Source organism: Sciurus carolinensis, chromosome 2 (assembly GCF_902686445.1).
Source record: "Sciurus carolinensis chromosome 2, mSciCar1.2, whole genome shotgun sequence".
Taxonomy (NCBI): Eukaryota; Metazoa; Chordata; class Mammalia; order Rodentia; family Sciuridae; genus Sciurus; species Sciurus carolinensis.
Genome location: NC_062214.1, coordinates 137,191,125 through 137,214,076, shown reverse-complemented (window position 1 = coordinate 137,214,076; position 22,952 = coordinate 137,191,125). Strand labels below are relative to the sequence as shown.

Sequence of the window (22,952 nt, the reverse complement as noted above, 5' to 3'; positions counted from 1 at the left end):
AGCCACTAAATCTGTGACTGTATTTTGTTGACAGCAATCAGTGTCTTGCCTGTTTTGGCCCTTTGCTTTTCCATATGAATTTGAGAATCAGCTGATTAAATTCCATGAATGATATATTAGAGTTTTTTTCATTGGATTACAAAATTGAATCCACAGAATTAGAAATTAACATCTGTAAGTTATCTAGTCTTCCTTTTCTAAGGAAGTCTCCATTTATTTAGGTTCTATAAAGTTTGTAAATTAAAGTTTTATATTTTTCTCCAAGAAAGGTTTTGCACATCTTACTGATATAGTCAAGAACAGTTACATTTGAAAAGAATGTTAAATTTATAAGGATGACTGTTCTGTTTGCTACAGAAGGAGCTCATGTGACCAATAATGTGAGATTGTGTTTAGACAAAGATTAGGAAGAAACAATGCTCTTCTAAAAACATGTGGATTACTATTTTTATAACAGATAAATTCTGAGTGGATCCGATTGTTCAGATTCTTCAGTAGAAAATGTAAAACCCTAAAAGTATTAGACAGGAAAAAATAGGCAAGTATTTAAAAATAGTGGTTGGGGAAGACAACTCTTAAAATTTATGTGATAGCTGTAAATCATCAAGGTTTAGGTATAGTCAGTATCTAGGGAATTAGTTCACAGCCACAGATATCACAGTATTGTCAAACCAAGATAAACTTTTCAACATACTGGATGTGTCTACTTAACTTGTTGCAGATCTGTAATGAATAGTAAACTAGAGCCAATCTGCAGACTACACTTTGGTAGTAAATAAAAATTTTGAGGTTGAGGCCCTAAGCAATTTAGCAAGACCCTGTCTCAAAAATAAAAAGTAAAAAGAGCAATGGATGTAGCTTAGACCAATCCAGGTACTTTTCACTTTATTTTCTATTGTAGACAGTGCTTCTCAAACTGTGAAGTACCAATATTTTGTTTTTGCTGTTTAACTCCAATTCATTACAGACCAATTCATTATAATAAATGAATCAATAGACAAGACTATTTTTTGCCCCCCATTGATTTGTCTTACTCTTTGTAAAAAAATAATTGACCAATTTAAGGGTTTATCACTGTATTTGCAATTCTAGCCCATTGTTCTGTATGTCTATCCTTTTTTCCTGGGGCGGAGGTGTTATTACAGATTGAACCCAGGGGTGCTTAACCTCGGAGCTATATCCCCAGCTCTTTTTATTTTTTATTTTGAGACAGGCTGACTTCAAACTTGATTCTCCTGCCTCAGCTTTATGAGCCACTGATTACAGGCACGTACTGCCACCCTGATTTGCAGAGCGGGGTCCAGAAGCACAGAAGCTTGAACGAATGTGCGCCAGTCCCCTCTCCTTTCAGGAGGTGGGGTTCTGCAGGGTTCGCCCAGGGATGATCTGGGAGGTGATCCCCCCCAGCTGCAGTGAAGTTTCCAGGATGCAGTGGCCCCAGCCAGGGCCCTGGTGGAGGGTGGGGTCCATCTGCCATCCTGTGCACCTGCCACTGTGCCCAGCTCTATACGACTGTCTTTAACCCAGTACCATACTACCTTGAGTACTATCAGTTCTCCAGCTTTATTGTTCTTTTCAAAGATTGTTTTGACTATTCTTGGATCCTTGTGTTTTCTTATGAATTTTAAAATCAGCTTCTCAATTTCTACAGGAAAGCCTATGGGGATTTGATTAGAAATTACACTGAATCTTTACAAAATTTGGGAACTATTGCTATCTTAATAGTATGAAGTTTTATTTATGAACACAGATCTCAATTTTTTTTGGTCTTATTTCTTTTGATAATGTTTCATAGTATTCAACATGCAAGTTTTGCACTCCTTTTGGTAATTCTAATGTTTTTAAATTTCATATCTAGATTATAGATTCCTCAATGGTAGTGTATAGAAATACAATAGATTTTGCATATTGATATTCTGCAACCGATTAAACTTGTTTGTTAGCCCTACGGAATTCCTTTCTATTTCTAGCTATTTTAGTGTTTTTAGCATGAAATGATGTTGGATTTTGTTAAAGGCTTTTTTCATGTCTATATGTGAGTTTTGACCTTTGTATTAATATGGCATATTACATTGATTTTTTTTTCACCAACCTTACTTCAGCCTGGTCATGGGGCAATATCCTTTTTATAAATCTCTGGATTTGGTTTGCTACAGTTTTTTTTTTTTTTTTCTTTTTAGGATTTTTGCATCTATATTGGTCTATGGTTTTCTTGTAATAGTTTTGATAGGATGAGTCGAAAAGGGTTTTCTAGTTTATAGAAGAATTGGTAGCATTCACCCAGAAAGCCATTTGGCTCTGAGCTTTTCTTTGAGATTAGTTTGATGTTGTGTTTGTTGTTCCCTCCTCCTAATTTAATCTTTTTTAAAAATATATGTATTTTTTAGTTGTAGGTGGGCACAGTACATTTATTTTATTTTTATGTGGTGCCAAGGATCACACCCAGTGCGTCACACATTCTAGGCAAGTGCTGTACTACTGAACCACGACCCCAACCCCTTAATTTAATCTTTATGTTCATCGTAAATTGTTTCATATTTTTTTCTTAAGTCAGTTTTGGTGGTTTGTGTCTTTCTAGGACTTCCCTTAGAAGTTCTTTGACGCGGGACTGGGGAGATAGCTCAGTCGGTAGAGTGCTTGCCTTGTAAGCACAAGGCCATGGGTTCGATCCCCAGCACCCCAAAAAAAAAAAAAAAAAAAAAAAAAAAAGAAGTTCTTTGACGCATTGGTTATTTAGTTGTATGTTGCTTAATTTCCACATATTTGTGAGTTTCCCTAATTTCCTTTTATTATTGATTTCTAATTTCTTTCCATTGTGATAAGATAACATACTTTGTCATCAGCCCTTTTAAAATTGCTGAAGTTTGTTTCATTCCTAGCACATATAGTCTTTCCTGGACAGTGTTCCATGTGCACTTGAAAAGAATGTGTATTCTTTTTTTGTTGGGTAGAATGTTCAGTAGATATGTTAGATCTAGTTACATTATGTATTATTAAGTCCTCTTATTGATCTTATGTCTAGTTGTTCTGTCTGCTGTTGAAAACAGGTATTGAAGTCTCACACTAGCATTATTGAATTATCTGTGTCTCTCCTCAGTTCTATTAATTTTTGCTTAATGTTTTTGGGGGTTCTGTTAAGTGCATATATGTTCATAATTATTATATTTTCTTGATAGATTAAACTTTTAACCACTATAAAATATCCGTCCTTTTCTCTAGTAATAATTTGTCTTAAAATCAATTTTGTCAGGCATTAGTATAGCTCCTCCAACTTTTTTTGTTGTTATTATTTACAAGGTACAACCCTTTCCATTCTTTTATTTTCAACCTTTTTAGTATCTTCCAATGTGGCTCTTATAGACAGCATATAGTTGGATTATGGGGGATTTTTGTTTGTCATCTGCTCTGCTCATCTCTGCCAGGTTTTTTGGTGGGTGAGAGGTGCACATACTCTACCACTGAGCAATTCTCTTACCCCATGGCTCTGCCTTTTAATTAGAGTGTTTAGTTTATATACATTTAATATAATTAATTTTCACATAGGATTTACATCTGCCATTTTGTTATTGGTTTTCTATATGCCTTATGTTTTTTCTCTCCTTTCCCATGGTTTTTATTCTTTTGTGCTAGATATTTTCTAGCATACCATTTTCACTTCTTGTGGTTTTTAAATATAACTTTTTGAGTTACTTTCTCAATGGTGTCTATGGGGATTATATTTAATATTTTACTTTATAAGAATCTATTTTGGATTAATGCTAGTTTAATTTTGTTGTGTACAGAAATCTCGCTTTTGTGTATCTCCATTTTATCACCCTCTTTTGTGTTATTGTCATACAGAATTGTATTTTCATACAGTTTTTGTCTGTCTACACTAATTTATTGCTTTATGCAGTTGTCTTTCAAGTCAACATGAAGGAAAAACAACTTATAAACAGAAAAAATACATCTAAATTTTTATATTACCTGTGTACTGGTGCCTTGTATTCTTTATTTCTTCCTTTGGTTTTGAATAGCTGTTTAGTATTTTACAACGTTATGGACTCCCTTCAGATTCTTTTTCAGGGCAGGCCTGTGAAACAAATTCTTTCATTTTTGTTTACCCGGAGATATCTTAATTTCTCCTTAATTTTTGAAGGATAGTTTTTCTAAATATAGAATTCCTGGTTGTCAGCCTTTGTCTTTCCACTGTTTGTATCGTTTCACTGCAACTGCATCTTCATATTTCTAATGAGAAAATCAGCTATTTTTGAGACTTCCTTATTAAGTGATGCTACTTCTCTGTTATTATTATTACTGTTATTATTTTGGTACCAAGGATTGGACTCAGGGGTACTTAACCACTGAGCCACATTCCCAGCCCTTTTTTGTATTTTATTTAGAGACAGGGTCTTGCCAAGTTGCTTCGGGCCTTGTTAAGGCTGGCCTTGAACTCACCATCCTCCTGCCTCAGCCTCTTGAACTGCTGGGATTACAGGTGTGCACCACCATGCTTAACTGCTTCTCTATTATCTACTTTTTAAAAGATTGCCTCTTTGTCTTTTGATAATTTTATTATAACACAGGACCCATTAATTTATTCTATTTGGAATTAATTGTTACTTGAATGTGTGGGTGTTTTTCATCAAATTTGGCTAGTTTTCAGCCCGTTTCCTAGAAATATCCTTTCTCACTTTTCTCCCTCTGTTTTGTGTGGCCCATTATATATATATTAGTATGCTCAGTGGTCATGTACAGGTTTCTGAGCTTCTGTTCACTTTTTTATTCTGTTCCTCAGACTTAATGACGATGATGAGTCTGCCTTCAAGTTTGCTGATGTTTACATTTGCCAGTTCAAGTGTGCTATTAAACTTTTTCAGTGAATTTTTAATTTTAATTATCATATTTTTAAGTTCTTTCTTCCTTTTAAAAAAAAAATTCTAGGACTGGGGATATAGCTCAGTTAGTAGAATTCTTGCCTAGCATGTACAAGGCCCTGGGTTCAATCCTCAGCACCACCCCCCCAAAAAAAATTCTATCTCATTTTGATATTCTCTACTTGGTGAGACACCATCTTCCTTTAGTAGCATGTATTTTAGACATGCTTTTCATTAGATTTTTGACCATCTCATTTAAGAGAAATGGTTTATAGTGTTTGTCTAGTAAGTTCAGTGCCTGTGTTTGAGGGATATTGTCTGTTGATTGCTTTTTTTTTTTTCCCCTGTATCCGAGATACACTTTTTTGTTTCTTTACATGTCTTGTAACTGTTGGTTAAAAATTGACATTTTAAAATAATATAATATGGCAACTCTAGAAAGCAGATTTTTAAATTTTATTTATTTATTTATTTATATGTGTGCTGAGGATAGAACCCAGGACCTTATGCATGCTAGGTGAGTGCTCTGGCACTTGAGCCACAACCACAGCCCGGAAAGCAGATTTTCCTTTCTTCTCTGGGTTTGTTGTTTTTATTTTTTGTTGCTCTTTGTTTCTTTAATGACTTTAAAATAATTTTTATAGTCTTTATTTTGTGTGACTACTGAATTCTTTACCCATTCAACTTAGTGATTAGTTAGTAATTAGATAGAAATTTCATTACAAACTTGGAATTATTAAGTCTTCCAGTCTTTGCCAGAGGACTCTCTATGTGTATTGTGGCATTCAACCAATTTACAATTCTGCCTTAGACTTCATTTCCTGCTTGTATAGAATCTCAAGGTCAGCCAGAGGTGAAAGCTTACAGCCTTCTCTAGTCATTCCTGAGTTTGCTCACAGCCCTAGGAATGTGTGTGACCTTCCATATTCCCAGGAATTTGTTAAGAGTTTTTCAGAGTTCCCTATTAATACCTCATTTTCTGTATTTTCTTCTTGTTTTTTTTTTTGTTGTTGTTGTTTTTTGTTTTTGTAGTTGTAGATGGACGGAATGCCTTTATTTTATTTGTTTTATTTTTCTGTGATGCTAAGGATTGAACCCAGTGCCTCACATATGCTAGGCAAGTGCTCTGCCACTGAGCTCCAGCCCTAACCCTGGTTAGGTTTTTATTTGCCTCATCAGTGAGCACCAACAGCTGTGATGTTAATATACAGGCAGCTGCAGTGGTAAACAGTTGCCACCTTTTGTTTTAAAGAAATGCCACCAGAAAAAAGTCTTTTGCCTAGCACACTTTGAGTTAAGTCAAATATAGACAAGTTTTGCAAGTGGGAGTTTTCCTAGGAACAGCTGTATAACTCAAGTAATGAGTTTTCTGAGAAAATGCCAAAACTCTCATCCCGTCGCAGTCTCTTCAATCACATTTGTATTTTCTTCAGTGACTGAAAGGCTCCCAGTTTTCACTGTGATGCTAGGCTCTTGGTTTCAAGGCTGCTATAGAGCCCTGGAAATGGAAAAAGGTAGAGGAGTGTAGCTAATGAACCTGTGCTCAGCAATGTACAAGGCCCCAAATTGAAGGTATCAGGAAGGGAGGAAGAGAAGTAAGAAAAAAGGGAAGGGAGTGCTCACCCTTTTGTGAGCACACCAAATTTTTAGTAGGCCATTGTTGCTAATATATATTTTTGCATTTTTTCTCTATCCTTTTCCTTCAGTATTCAATGACCTAGTTTGGCCTTAAACCAATATCACAACCACATACCTGTCTTGGAAAGTAGCATAGCATAATGCAGAATATTTATATATACTTAGTCTGGCTTGGTTGCATTAATAGCAATTTGAACTGGTGTCTTGGTTTATTCGAATCTTTTTTTTTTTTTTTTTTAAACTAAGGAGGTAAAATGAAGCTAATAGGATCTATCACAGTTTCTTGGAGAATTTATGAGACTGAAAGAAAAGAGTCAACCAGAGTCGTTAGAAAATAGTTGATGTTCACCAAGTAATGTTACCTTCTTTCCTCTTCCTCTTCATTCCCTATCAGAGTTCTTTTCTTTCTCTGCCGTATATTATTAAGAAATCAGTCTGTCTAGGAGCAGTGGTGCATGCCTGTAATCCCAGTGGCTCACGCCTATACTCTCAGCAGTTTAGGAGGCTGAGTTAGGAGGATTGTGAGTTCAAAGCCAGCCTCAACAACTTAAAAAGGTCCTAAGCAACTTGGTGAGACCCTGTCTCTAAATAAAATACAAAAAAGGGCTGGGAATGTGACTCAGTGGTTGAGTGCCCCTGGGTTCAATCCCCAGTACCAAAAAAAAAAAAAAAAAAAAAAAAGAAAAGAGAGAGAAAAGAAAAATAAATCAGTCTGTAATAGCTTATACCAATAATGAAGGTGCTTAACTCTTTATACTATGTGTTAGAATGGTTTGCTATTCCAAATAAGTAAAAGTAGAGAATTTTAGGCACTGTGATGAAATGAGGAAGATATAATCAGCTAATTTAAGGAGAGATACTTTAACATGGCATGCATACCAGTGAACTAAGTCCTCTGAATTCTTGGTATTTTTCACTGTCCACCCATTGCAGAACCTGAAGTTATATACCTGGCTTCTGTAGGACTTTGTGAGACTTTCAAATAATACTTTAAAAATACAATTTCTCTCAGAATGACTTTGATAAAAATTGGCCACAAAGTTATTTGGCTTACTGTTTGAAATATAATGTGGCTAGTATGATGGTGTGATTGAATCTTTTATTAAAAGTGTGTGACTTGGGAAAAATCACCGAACTTCTAGGCTAATTTCCTTATAAAATTGTGTGGGGCTGGGGTTGTAGCCACTGGATTTGATCCTCAGCACCACCTAAAAACAAATAAAATAAAGGTCAAATTCTTTAAAAAAAAATTTGTGTGAGGAATGTGTTGGATCATATGTGTATAGCTGTAAAAGTGCTCTCTATACCAAAAGTTGAGACATTAATTGCAAGTGATTATAATTATATGTGTTTGCCTTATCTTCATGTCTCCATGTTTATAGTATCATATTTGATAAATATGAAATTTACTTTGATCATAAATATTGTATCATTGTATATAGTGGTTTTCTTTTTCTTTATGTCTCCTGTTTCTCCAATGTTATTGTAAAATCCTTAAAGGCAGGAGAAAGATTTATATCTTATTTTACTTTTATGTCATATATTTGAATAAATATTAATTACCTTAAGATCGAGATCATGATTGATGCCTTCTTTACTGGTTCCTATTTTGCTTTTTTAGTTCTAGGAATATTATCTTATTAGTTGTAACTGTAATCATATCTCATGAACTTTTTTGCAAGTTTTTGAAACATAGATAAAGAGATATGCTACATATCTTAAAATTGCTTAATTTGCTTTGAAACTTTAGTAGGTTTTTAGTGTGGCTTCCATTAGTACATAAGTTATTTGTATCTTTATCTTGCTTTGCAAAATGAAAGACTAATGAATAATATATATTTGAAAGATAAAAACAATCCACCTTAAGCATTCATGCAGGAATAGGGTCCCTAACTTTTAATTTTTATTTATTTTATTTTTTTGATGCAAAGGATTGAACCTAGGGCCTCATATGCTGTATCACTGAGCCACACCTCTAGCCCTCCAATTTTTATTTTGAAGAATTAAAGCACTCAGGACAAGTACCAATAAATTGTTTTGACTGCTTGGTATATCAAGTGCAAGAGTGAACCTCTCCATTTACATTAACAGTGGTTTATTATATAAAAATTAAAAAAAAACTGTTTTAATGATTGTTTTCTGAGAGTTTATATTTCTGGTTGAAATTATTTCTTATCATTAGTATTGAGATACTAGGCTTTATACTTGTGAAAGTATTTCTAAAAAGGTCATTATTTGATTTCATATACTTTGCTTTAAGTACCTTTACAAAATGTGTGTATTTTAAATCAGAGAGAGGTTCTTAAGCTTTTTTTCCCCCTTATAAAGAAGACATTTAAGTTGGGCGTGGTGGTGCACACCTATAATTCCAGCAGCTCAGGAGGCTGAGGCAGGAGGATGGGGAGTTCAAAGCCAGCCTCGGCAATTTAGTGAGGCCCTAAGCTATTCAGAGACCCTGTCTCTAAACATGAATATGAAAAGGGATGGGGATGGTGCTAGTAGTTAAGTTCCCCTGGGTTCAATCCCTGGTAGCAGAAAAAAAAAAAAGACGACAACATTTGTATGTGTAACAAACTTCTGTGGGCACAGTGGACATAAGTAGTTAAGAAAAAATACTCTGTTGATCAGTGCAGTTTCTAGAATGATGCCAGTATCTCCATTTTTTAGGATCGTATGGTTTCATTTCTACCCTCTCACTGAAGAAAACAATGGCATGAAAATAGCCTTGAATCAATATTGAGTAATTATTGTTAGATTTTTTTAAACAGTCTTACTGAGACATAGCTGACATACAGTGAGCTGCATAGATTTTAAATATAAATGCACAGTTTGTATTTCTTGTGAGTAACATATAGTTGGGACTTTTTTTTTTTATCTAGTTTGTGAATCTCTGCCAGTGTATTGGGCATCACATATTTAATATGATTATTGATATAGAGTCTCTCATCTATGATTTGTTTTGTATTCATTCTATTTGATCACTGATTTTCTTTTCTTGACTTTGTTTAGATTAATGAAGTGTTTTTTTTGTGATTTTATGCTACCTTCTTTCTTGGCTTATTATCCTTACCTTTATTATTTTAGTAATTGCCCTTGTAGTTGTAGTAGAGACCTCTTTAACACATCACAGTCTACCTACACATATGGGTATACTCTTTCTCATACCGAATAAAAATCTTTTTTTGTTTTTTTTTTTTGCTACCATGGATTGAATTCAGGGGCACTTGATCACTGAGCCACATTCCCAGCCCTATTTTATATTCACTTTTGCTGAGGCTGGCTTTGAACTGGTGAGATCCTCCAGCCTCAGCCTCCTGACCTGCTGGGATTATAGGCATGTGTCACCGTGCCAGGCATTGGAAATAGTTAATCTTTTTGCATTTTGCCTTTATGATGTTAGGTGATTCTGAAGTAGTGATCAGTCTAAGGCTAATTATTTTCATTACTAAGTCATTACCTTTCTTAGTAATCTACCCAAGGCTCCATGAATTGTGCGGTTTTTTAGTTTGTGTGGGAATAGGCACTCGTTCTGGGTTGTGTAAATTATTGTGGCTGGAACCTAAACTGCTTTCTAGAAGTCTCCTCCCTTTTTTATGGGGGTTAGTTTAAGTTAGTTTGCTTAATTTTATTTCATTTTGATCAGAGTGTGGTATGTACTGTTATTCTTGGTGTTTTTGTCTAATTTGGGTTTTTATTCAGTTTTTGTCAGTGATTCACTTTTGCATGCAACGGATATTCTCAACTGTGGGATTTAGAATTTTATATGTAAAGTGCTATTTTGTATTCAGATCTTTTGGATTCTTACTAGTTGTACCCTCACTAGGTCTCAGGATTAAAATCTTATCTGTTTTAGATGTGAGACAAATGTGTTAAAATCTACTGCACAATAAGTGGAATTTTTTCTCCTTAAATTATGTTTGGTTTTGCTTTTTATATTTTGAAATTGCGTATGCAAATTTGGAATTGAAGCTTCGTTGGTATTGATCCTCTTTAATTGTAGTAATTCTTACCTTAATGCCTATTTTGCACTTTGTTGACAAATCAACATTGTTGTTATTTGTTAGGATTTAAATTATATTTTTTATTTCATTCCTCTAATCATTTCAAAATTTAAATTGAGTATGTTTTAGTAAATACCTAGCTTTTTGTGTGTGATTATAGTTCTCTTAATTGGAGAGTTAGTCTGGTAACATTTTTTGTAATTACTATTATGTTTATTTAAATTACTACATTCACTTTTCTGGTGCTTTTCTTTACTTATTTCTGTTAGATTGATAGACTTTTCATATCTTTTTTTAGCCCTCCAAAGTTATGTATTCTGTTGTTACTTGTTACTCATGAAATTTCAGTAGCATACCATCCATCTTCTTTTTTGCTTGTCCCCTATTCTTCATTCTGTGGCCTCCTTTCCTGTTTTCCTTTCTTCTTCACTTCTTCTCCCCTTTTTTCTTTGTTTCTTTTATTTTGAGCTTGCATTTTTTATTTTATTCATCATTTCTATGTTTGCAGTAAAAGGGTAGTTTGTCTTAGGACGGTTTACCATGTTGTTGGATCCATCATTGTTATTTTAAAACAATGGTTTGAAATGGTTGGTACTTTATTTATTTGTTTTTGAAGCAGATCTAAATGGTGTTTTGTTGTTTGCTTGTTTCTTTTTTGTTTTGTTTTGTTTTTAGTAACGGGAATTGGACTCAGAGGCACTTAACCACTGAACCACATCCCCAGCCCTTTTTATTTTTTATTTTGAGACTGAGTCTTACCAAGTTGCTTAGAGCCTGGCTAAGTTGCTGAAGCTGTTCTTGAATTTGCAATGCTTCTGCCTCAGCTTTCCTACTCATGAGGTTATAGGCCTATACCACCACATATGTTTTGTTTGCTTTTAATGAATGAAAAAGAATGATACAAATTTGTTGAATTTTTGGTTTTCAGGCTTGGGTTAGTTAATAATTTTTATGGGGATATAGTCAATATCTGAACTTTAAAGTTAGGAAAACTGACCTCTGGCCTTTGAAATTTTTAGTTTCATATGTTTTATAGTGCTAAAATATCTTTGAATTATGTAGTAGAAAGTACATTTATGGTGAAATTCTTAGTTTCTTTAAAGAAATACTAGATCACAAACACTTCCAAACAAAGTATTTCTGACAATAGGAAAATGTTTGAGTTCTAAAAATTTTTTTTTTTTTTTTTTTTTTTTTTTGTTTTTGTTTAAGTACTGACCATCAGCTTGGTGCTGTGCAAAAAACACTGCCTAGATTAAATTTTTGAAAGGGTATAAAAGAAGTTAAGGAATTCTTGCTCTTCCTACAGACTATACAGCATCCATAGGAGAGTAATAATAGCTCATATGATATAATTAAAATTCACTGACAAAAAGTAGTGGAGACAGGAGAAACAGAATGGGTTAAAGGGGTCTTTGGAGAAAGGATGGGACTTTGTATTGGAGTTTAAAATTGTTCGGACTTTTTCCATAATCTCTTTTATATTTCCTTCTTTTTCCATTTTCCTTCTATTATTGTTTTGGAAGGAATTGTTATTAAAAAAGTGAAACCCTTGTATATTTTGTCCACCTTGTTTATTTTCTTCCCCCATCATACACATTTTGTGAATCGGTGAACAAAAAAACACCTTTTTTCTTTTGGGTGCTGGAGATTGAACTCAGGGGTGCTTTACCACAGAGCCACATCCCCAGTCCTTTTTATTATTTTTTTATGTTTTGAAACAGAGTCTCACTGAGTTGCTGAGGGTCTCATTGTGTTGTCTAGGCTGGCCTGGAACTTGATATCCTCCTGCCTCAGCCTCTTCCAAATTGGGATTACAGCCATGCTCCACCACACCGGCTCAAAAATATCTTAAGACTTTTTACTTGGTAATGAATTCTTTACAAATAAATGTAGGGTAGAAAATAAATTAGCCTAATTTTGATCTGGTATTATTTTATTAACACTAGCAAATATGTAGTTTCCAGGCTTTGTTAATATGCCATATGGAAAGGAAGTTAAGAGAATAGCTTGGCTCCTGATATGTCACTTTGCAAAATCTTGGGTTGACTCATGTTTGCTTTTATTTTGTTTTGAATTTTTTGTTTGGGTTTGTTATTGTTCTCATTTTCTTTTTTGTCCTAGGACGTTAATTGTGTTTGAAGCATTAATTTCAGGAAATCTAGATGTAATTCTAGCAGCCTATTTCATTCTAATTTTATAGTTTATTAAATTACTCTGAGGGAGAAATTAGAGTATTTTTATTGTATATCTCATTTTTGTGTTTTTGTTTTAATATTCTATAAAATATATTAAACTAGTTTTAATGACTGTTATTTGTACTGGCCGATAATAGGTAAATTACCAGTGGTCTTTTCTTATGCTACATTGGAGGTCAAAGAGCATTAAAGTTAAGAATATGAATGCCAATTCCAGGGTGCCTGGCATTTAAATCCTGACTTTGCTTCTTACTAGTTAAGTTCCTTAAACTTTCTGTGCCTGTTTCCTCCCCTATAAAATAGGGATATGTACTCGTTTCATAGTGTTCATAGTGCTGAGGACTGTAGAAGTTTATTTCTGTGAAGCACTTAGGCAAGTGTCCAGTGTTTAGGAGGCATTATTTTTTTTAATTCTATGAAAAGTTTTAACGTAGTACCTGTGGAACAGTCAGGAAAGGATCTGGGTATTCTAATTCTAATCAAGATGAAGTGTAGTGCTGTTTTGTGTAGGTAATATAGTCTTTTTCAAGGTAAATATTTCCATGTTATAATATGAGTGCAATAGAGTAAAAATAATTTACATTATTCATAGTAAATCACATTTGATTATATATTGTTTGTTCAACACTGTTGCTTGATTTTTTTTTTTCTTTTTTTTTTTTTTTGGCGGTGCTGGGGATTGAACCCAGAGCCTTAGTGCTTGCAAGGCAGGCACTCTACCAACTGAGCTATAGCCCCAGCCCCAAAAGAGGATTGGTTTCATTAGTTTGTTATTTCCACAACCCCAGAGTGCTGGGGATTCGAACCCAGGCCTCCAGAATGAGAGGCAAGCACTCTACAAGTTGGGCTATGAGGTCTGCACTGTTGCTTGAAACATTGTTATTTCTATAGGAGAGAAATGTACAGAATCCAAGGGACTAGAGGAGAGAGGCATCATCCCTTTGACTTGGACTGGCAAAGCAAAAGAGGTAGTCTAGGGAAAATTCCATAAATGAGATGTTGTGAAAGACTTAAGAATATTCACAGGATATGATAATATATAAAAATGTTTAAAGTACTATCTATATTTTGTGATAATTTTTCTTTACCACTATTACTACAACAACAACTACTACTATTGTTGTTGTTGTTATTATTATAGCAGTGCTGGGGATTGAATCCAGGGCCTTGCATGTGCTAGGCAAGTGCCCTCACACTGTACCTCATCCCCAGTCCTATTTTACTTTATTTTTGTCTACCATTGAAGCTTAAAGCACTCCAAGAAATTTACTGATTTTAAACTTTAGTTAATAATTTAGTCTATTTACAATTTAGTTTATTCTTTCTTTTTCTGAAGAGATGGGATCTCCCTATATTGCCCAGGCTTGCCTCAAACTCCTGAGCTCAGTGGTTCTCCTGTCTCAGCCTCCTGAGTAGCTGGGATCATAAGCACTCCATCACATTGGTCTATCTTTATCTGACTTCTAGGTTCAAAAATCTCTGATTTTTTTCATTTTTTTTTTGTTTTGTTTTGTTTTGTTTTGCGGTGCTGGGGATTGAATTCAGGGCCTTGTGCTTGCAAGGCAAGCACTCTACCAACTGAGCTACATCCCCAACCCACTTTTCTTTTTAAAAACATTTTTTTAGTTTTAAGATAAATAATGTACTTTTTGTAAACAAATTGGAATAGTAGGAAGTGTAAAGCACAAGTTCTCCACACCCCTTTTTTCTTCAGTATTTTCATTTCCCTTGAAAATGAACCAAACAATAGTAGAACCAAACAATAGTAAACCCAATCATGTTTCCTAGAGCCAACCAGTGCTAATTAAATTCTATGCATAACTACTTATTCCTACGTAGGTGTTATAGGGCGCAACTTGAGAACAGACTGATCACCACTGAGAAGTCCAAATTTGAGAGTCTTTATTAAGCTGGCCGGCTGACTGTCTCACACAATGCCCCAAAAAATGGCTGTTGGGAGAACAGCACCGACCACAGTGTTGTAGGGGTTCTTATACCAAAAATTACATTAATCATAAGTGTCTGTTGCTATGATTCGAAATTACAAACTAACATCATGAGATCATTGACAGAGGGGAAAGTGGGTCAAAATGACCCTTACCTAGGTACAAACTAAAGAATGGTTACTAACATCCACACAATCACTGTTCACATAGTACATTGTTTAGGAGCAATAGGAATCAAAAGAGAGCAATTTTTCTTTACATAGGAATTATCATTCTGTATTGTTAAACATGTCACACTGAGTAACTGATGATGGACACAGAGGTGGGGTGTTCCCATGGGAGAAACTTATTTCCTACATAACATGGAGTCTCAGAGCAAAAGGGAGTCTGTTTAGTCATTTCCCTTAGAGTCTGGCCTATAACATTCTCATGGAGTCAGATCTGTCAGCCATCCATCACAGTAGGTATCTTTAGAATAACAAATCCTATCTCTTTAGTTTGCATTCAAGACATTTTTATAACATATCCCAAGGTTCTTTTTCAATTTTGCTCATATTAAAATATATTAAACTCCAGCCAGAATTAGTTGTTTTTCTGCATCCTGTCAAGCTTCATGCTTTTCTTATTCTGTATCTTTGTTTATGCCCATAATGATCTTTCTATTCAACCCCACTCTCTCATGCCCAGTATCCTTCCCATCCTTAAAAGTCTTCACTGCTGTGTCTGTTGTCAGACTTGACTTCTCTTCTTACGTTTATGCCTTATTGAGCTTTGTCTTTCTGAATTGCCATGTGTTGTACTTTGTCACTTCACTTTCAGTACCTTTTTCTACTGTGCATATGGTTATATGTTTTGTGTGCTATATACTATACTGACAATTTTTTGAGAGCAGTGCTATATCTGTGTTTAAGCTTTATGATCCTTTAGTGGTTATTTACAAAACCAATTGTTAGGTACCTATTCCCTGAATAAATGCATTTCAGATGCCATAAGTTATTCTTAGAACAAGTCTTTAAACTGTTTTGGTGAGGTTTAGAAATGTTATGTGAAATCGAAAATAGTTCTAAACTTTTTTTGAGATGCGAATGATTTTGAATAGGTCTCCTTGAAGATACTGGTTTAAGAAACAGATTATGATGATTTGATTAGTTTTTAAAATTAAAGCTAAAATATGGAAAGACTAAAATTGTGAAAACAAAGGTATAGACATAAATAATGTATCTCAAATATTTAATGGGATAGAATTTTTGGAGCAATTATTTCACGGAAACTTGGCACTGTGAATATATTTGTTAAATGTGATTTAACTTTTATGGACATAGTAATCACTAAAAACTTTCTTAAATTTCTTTTTTTTTTTTTTTCAGAAAATGCAGAATCTATCGATCTTAAACAATTTTTTGACCAACATTTTTCACATATATACTATGTATTCTTTGAAAACTTTGTGACTATTGAAGCTAGTCTTAAACAGAAAGGTAAGATGTTAACATGCATTATGACTTATGTTGATGTTTTCAGTAATTATCTTAACTTTAAAAAAAGGCTCTTGGACTTCAGAATTTTAGACATGCTTTTGTTACCCTTCTAACATTATCTTCATAAGTCTAGTGACTTGAATTTGAAAGAAAACTAATAGATTAATATTACTACCCTTACTATTTCACGAAGGTTTAGATTTGCTTTTTCCCTAGTCAGGTTTATCTTTCCTCTTCCCACTTTCTTTGGTTTGCCAGAAACACATTTGAATATCATTTTTATATTTTAATTTTTGAGCTCATTTAAAGTTCTCTACAATATATCATGATTTGTTTTTAGGCATAAATATGTAGAACCTACTTTAAGGGGAAGGGTGCTGGGAATGTGCTCTGCCATTGATCTACAGTCTTAACCCTAGATCCTAAATTTAATTACTCAAGAGTAAAGAGATGCGGTGATATTGTCTTCACAGTAAATGGAGTATGCTTTAAATATTTTACTAAAGAATCACTAGGGGCTGGGGAGATAGCTCAGTTGGTAGAGTGCTTGCTTTGCAAGCATCAAGGCCCTGGGTTCGATCCCAGTACTGCAAAAATAAAAATAAAAAAAGAATCACTTAAAAAAAAAAAACCCTTCAGTGCTTGAAATATTTATTTATTCTTTTTTTGGTACCAGGGATTGAACCCAGAGATGCTTAACCATTGAACCATGTCCCCAGCCCTTTTTCTTTTTTTTTTTTAATTTTGAGACAGGATCTCACTAAGTTACTTAGAGCCTCACTAAGTTGCTAAGGCTAGCTTTGAACTTGGCTATACTCCTGCCTCAGCCTCCTAAGCTGCTGGGATTATGGGCATGCACTACTGTGCCTGTTGAGTGATTGAAGTACTTTAAGCTTATTAAGTGATTGTTAATAATATTGTTAAATATGCTTAACATATTTTTTTCTGTAAAATATGTTAGGTCACAAGTCTCAAAGAGAGGAACTGGATGCTATACTTTTTATTTTTGAGGTAAGTACCTGTGAATCCAACTTTAATTAAAAAATAATTCTGGGAACATATAAAGAAATATATTGAAATTATTAAGTATATAATACATCACTGTGAATCTGCCAGCCTTTTGAAGAACTAATAATTTTTAACCCATAAATATGCCTGATTGCTGTAATTTTTAAGTTCTTTAGGTACAGACAATTATTATGTATTTGATACCACAAAATTAGCATGATATTCAGTATGTTTACAAACAGTGAAAATTTTAATTTATGTAAGTTTTATGTATTTTTTTCTAAACTTCAGAACCATAACTATCACATATCTAGAGAATTTATCATTTATGCTTTAATGACTTTCATTGCAAATTTGTTCAAAATAGTCTTAAATGTTTTTAAAGTTGTTATTTTACTTTACTTTGAATTGGAGTGGGAGAAGCATTTATAAACAGTCAGAAGGAAACATAGCTTGGAGATAAACAGAATAAAATTTGATGCTCTGCTAATATACATTTTCCATTTTTAGTATGCACATAAAAATGAAGACCTCTCATCCCCCTTAAAATAACTCCTTGTTCTTTATTCTTTCTTTCAAAGTAAATAGTCATAGGAGTATTGTGATCTTTACTGAGAATTTAGAGACCTATAGAAAACCAGGACTAGATTTTGTGACTTGAAAGACATAGGAAAGAATTTAAAAATCAGTTTCTAGATGTGTGTGGTGGGGGTGCACCTAATTCCCAGTTTTTTGGGAGGCTGAGCAATAGGAGGATTACTTGAGCCCAGAAGTTTGAAGCCAAACAACATAGCAACGCCCTGTCTATAAAAAAAAAAAAAAATTAAATAAATAAATAAATTTAAACTATTTTGTCTGTTGCCAATTAAAGATAATTTACTGTTTCATATTTTGAGTGTTTTGATATGGTTTAGAAGAATTTGAACAACCTGATCAATCTCTCTTAGCAACTAAGCTGTTGATTTAGTCACCATTTAAAAAAAGAAAAAGAAAGAAAATTGATTTTAAGAGTTCCAGACAGGGCTGATACTCTGTAATTAATTTTCATTAGTCATTGAATGCTGAAGAATTTAACATAAACCTCCTCAAGTGTTCATGAATTATTTATAAGGCAAGTATTAACATTGATGTTTTGAGAAAGAATGAAAGTATCTATAGAGAAAGCAAGGTAATGATTCTTAGAAAGGATTCTTTGGAATGTTCATGCTTTCCCTATGTTCATTAGGAACTATGATTGAATTAATAGAAGCCCTTTCAGAGCATTTCTTCTATTAAAAGTAATATGTTTTTCTACATATAATATATATAACTCATTTGTTATTCTGTAGTAGAAATACATACTTTTAAAGACTAAGTTTTATTGAAAAACAATGTGAGATCAGGGTTTTTTTCCTTCGTTTTTGTGAATATGCGCTAGAGATTGAACCCAGAGCCTCATGCATGCTAAGCACCTAGTATTCTATAACTGAGCTACATACATTCCCATTCTTAAGTGTTTTCATCTTTTAAAAAAGGTTAAAAACATTTGTCCTAGGTGTTTTGTTGTTGTGGGTTTTTTTTCCCCCTTATAATGCAAAGACAAATGATGGAAAAAACATAAGGTGATTTCCTCTTTCTGACTAAAAAGCATTATTATAACTGTTAATATGAGACAAGATTTATATTCAGATTTTATTTACAGTAGTTAAAGGCATATATAATTTCCTTCATCTTTTATTAACCCCTTAAAAATACATGAGGTTATATATGAAGTATAATTTGTCATAACTTAAGAATGCTTTTGAGTAGTTTACAGACTCGTCATTTCAACTTTGCTGTATTTTCATCTCTTTCCATAACAAAATAAATGTAATTGTGCAGTTGTTGGCTAGCTGTGGAAGACATAGGGAGGACAAAGGTAAAATATATATATATGTAAAATGTGAAACCAGCATTTGTATCTGTGAAGAACTTTATAATTTCTTCATCATTCTATAATAGACTAAAATGCCTATAATCCTTTGATCAGAATAGTATAAAGACACAGGTTTGAGAAATAAGCATATGGAGGTTGGAATCTGTTCTTTGACTTTCCAGCTTTCTAACCTAAATCATACAACATAACCCATTTCCTCATTGTTAAGTGAGATGAATAAACCCTTCTCTTGTGATGATTGCAAGGATTAATAAGATACCATTAAATAAAGTGTCTACTTTAGTATTTGGTCCTGAGGAGCATTGCATCAGTGGTGTTGCTAAATAATAGTAGTAATAAGAACAGCAACAATAACAAAAACAAATGTTATTTAGCAAGTAGATGATTACTGAGAGTATAGTTCAGTAGTAAGATAGCTATTAGTAACACATACTAAAAGAAATAAATAACACATAGTAAAAGAAATGAGGTAAAATATTGACAGTATTATATGTAAAAAGCATTTATTCTGTTATATATTGTACTGTATATATTATATGCTATATGTATTAGCTATGAAATTTAAAATTTTTGTTTTCATACTTATATCCATCATGACATTAAGTACCTTTGGGTTCACATGAATTTCTATACAAAGAATTATTTTTCTTTCTTCCTACCTCCTTTCTTTTTCTTTCTTTCTTTTTGCAGTGCTAGGGATTGAGCTCATTGCCTCAAGCACAGTAGGCATGTATTTTACCCACTCAGCTACACCCCCAACTCGGTACAAATATATTTCATGAAAGCAAAATATTACCGTACTAGGTTTATCAAAATGGGAGGAAAAACACTTGAAGAAAGAAAAAAGTACTACAAATATTAATGTCTTGAAGACTTAAAAACTCATTAGTTATCCACAATGCAGAAATTCTAGGAATAGTAAATAAACATTTCGAAATATATTAGAATTAGTATTTAATCATTATGGAGAAATATACTTAACTTTCTATAACATTATAAAAGATAAATTTCAGTAATTTCCTGTTCTAAAACTTAGTATTGCTTGTTGTTTATGGGGGTTTTCAAATATTGATCAAGATGTTAATGCTGAAGAATGCCAGCACATCAGATTAGTTCAAAGCTGTTTTCTATTTGTAACACGTTTACATAAGAAACTCTTAAGGGTTTAATAAGCCCTTCAGTATTTCACTTTTCACAGGATGTGGACTCATTACTTGTTTTTTGTTCTTTTATTTGTTTTGTTCATATTGATTTTCAGAAAATTTTACAGCTTCTTCCAGAACGAATTCATCAGCGATGGCAGTTTCATAGTATTGGTAAGTATATATTTTGCATTTGAAATAAATTATAATATATGAAAATGTTTTTTAATGGTTTGGTAGTTATTTGAAATGAATTTATGCTTTATGCTTGACTAAAAACAAAATAAAAGATACAGGAATAAGTTGACTAGTAATATAATATAAAAAAGATAGGTGAGGGACTGGGGATGTAGCTTAGTAGTTCAGAGTGTGCTTTGCATGCATTTCTTTAATTCCTAGCACCCTTCTAACATTAATTTGTTTCTTCATGATTTCCCATCAAAAAGGGCAGAGTAAGTTTTTGAATCACTCTTTCTTTACTCTGAATATGTTGCAATGATAGCAGGATAAAAAATAAAAGCAGGGGCTGGGGTTGTGGCTCAGTAGTAGAGAGCTTGCCTGGCATGCTTGAGGCACTGAGTTCGATCCTCAGCACCACATAAAGATAAATAAATTAAATAAAGGTATTGTGTCAATCTATAACTAAAAAATTAAAAAAAATAAATAAATAAAAGCAGGCTCAACATCAAGACAAGTATTTGCATGGATCAGAATGGAAGAGAAATGTGGAGTGCCTAGAAGAAGGAAAGCTATCTGCTTCAGATTTGAAAACAAGTGATGTGAACTTGGAGTTTGCTCCACCAGGGGAAAAAAACATATAAATAAGAAAAGGTGAGGGGACTGGAAGTAAACTTAAAGGGCCAAAATACAGCTTCCCAGCTCATGAACTGAAGCTGAAAAGAAAAAGAAAGAACCACAAAAAATCCTCCTGGTGTTTATTGTCAGATACCAAGTAGGCCAGGAGGTTACAGGCTTTGTTATTAGGAATTAAGCCAAAATGCTTTCTGGCTTGGAGTATGGTTCTGCAACAATCACAGTATTGCCACGTGACTCTTAAGTTCTCGTTATAAAACTTAAGTTTTCCCCCTTCATATTAAGAAGGAAAAAAAAGAAAGAGTCTACAGGTAAGTGATTGGCTTTATAGTTTGGTGTTTGGTGATGTTAAACTTGATTGCTGGGGATTCTTATGCCCCATGGAGAGTACATAGCCACTAGTTTTATATTGTTGAAGTAGAATGCGGTAGACATTATAATCATTTATAAAAATTTGTTTCTCTTTAAAAAAGAGTCATAGAAGAGGCCCTACATTTCTTAATGAGTTCTACCAAATAAAATCTTTTCTGAGACTGAATCAGTAGGCTATCCCAATTAGCAATTCCAGTAACAGAGGAGTCTGGACAGTTAGAGGGAACTTGATGCCCTGGCTAAAAAAAGACAAAATCCTAAATAATAAAGCCTTTTAGAATACATTTGCTAGATAAATTTTGAGGCACAGGTTGGGATTTTAGCTCAGTGGTAGATCACTTGCCTAATGTACGTGTGACCCTGGGTTCAAGTCCAGCACTGCCAAAAATAAATAGATGAAAAAATTTGAGACTAAAATGATATTCCTATAATATATAAAGAACTCTTATAACACAGAATATTCAAAAGACAGAACAATAGGCAAAAGATTTGAATAGACATTATGCCAAAGATGAAATGAAGTGCTAATAATAAGCACATGATGTTATTTAATATAATAGTGAAATCCCATTTTATAATTCATAATCATAAAAAATCCTTGAAGGTTGTTTATAAAGAAGTTTTTTTGAGACACCTGAACTTCAAAATTTATTGTATTTCCTGAGTAACACAGCCTTTAATCTCTAAAGGACCTTTAGGCTACCTAGGTATTGTGATTAATAGTAGTTCAAAAAATGTCTGTAACTTAGAAAATTCATAAATGGTCATTTTTCTTTATCACTCAGAAGAATTCTACAGCTGTTCGCTTGTTTTTTTGTTTTGTGTATAAAGGAAAATAATCAGTAACTTCAGTTGAAGTGTTTGTTTTCTTTTTGCAGTACTGGGGATTGAACCCAGAGCATCACACATGCTAGATGTGTGCTTTACCATAAACTATATCCCCAGATCACTAGTTGGTTTTTAATAAATAGTTTTGTTGACATAATTTATGTAGATAAGGTTTATTCATTTAAATAAACAAATCAGTTATTTTTTGTAAATATATTTTTGTCATTACAGTTGAGTTTTAGAAAATTTCTGTCACCCCCTAATGTCCTTCATGCCCATTTGTAGTCAGTTGCTATTCCAACCACTGGTCTGTTTCTTGTCATAGATAAACTTGTCTTATTTTGGATGTTTCGTATAAATGAAATTATCCAATATTTTTTCATTTGTATGTGTCTTTCACTTAGCATAATTTCTTTTTGGTTTATCCATATTATAACATAGCCAGTATTCCTTTTGATTGCTGCATAGTATTCTATCATGTGGACTTGCCATGTTGTTTTTCTTTTCAACCAATTAATAGACATTTGTTTGCTAGTTCTCTCTTTTTTTGTATTGTGGATTCCTTTGGATTTGGAGTTTTGTCGTATTACCTGTGAATTAAGACAATTAATTTTTACTTCTAATATTACCTATAGTTTTTCTTTCTTTTTTGTTTATTGTACCTCCATATAGTGCTGAAGAAAGCAGCAAGAGTGGTCATCCAAGCCAGACATGGTGGTGCACACCTGTAATTCCAGTGGTTCAGGAAGCTGAGGCA

At 33.4% G+C, this 22,952-nt stretch overlaps 1 protein-coding gene across 1 annotated transcript in view; it reads left to right on the top strand.

The window, feature by feature from the left end:
- Positions 1-22,952, top strand: part of Ralgapa1 (Ral GTPase activating protein catalytic subunit alpha 1) — a 217,231-nt gene that overhangs the window by 12,528 nt on the left and 181,751 nt on the right. The window contains 3 exon segments of the mRNA XM_047542464.1: positions 16,007-16,117; positions 17,079-17,128; positions 20,299-20,356. Of these exon segments, the coding sequence (XP_047398420.1) occupies positions 16,007-16,117; positions 17,079-17,128; positions 20,299-20,356 (219 nt within the window).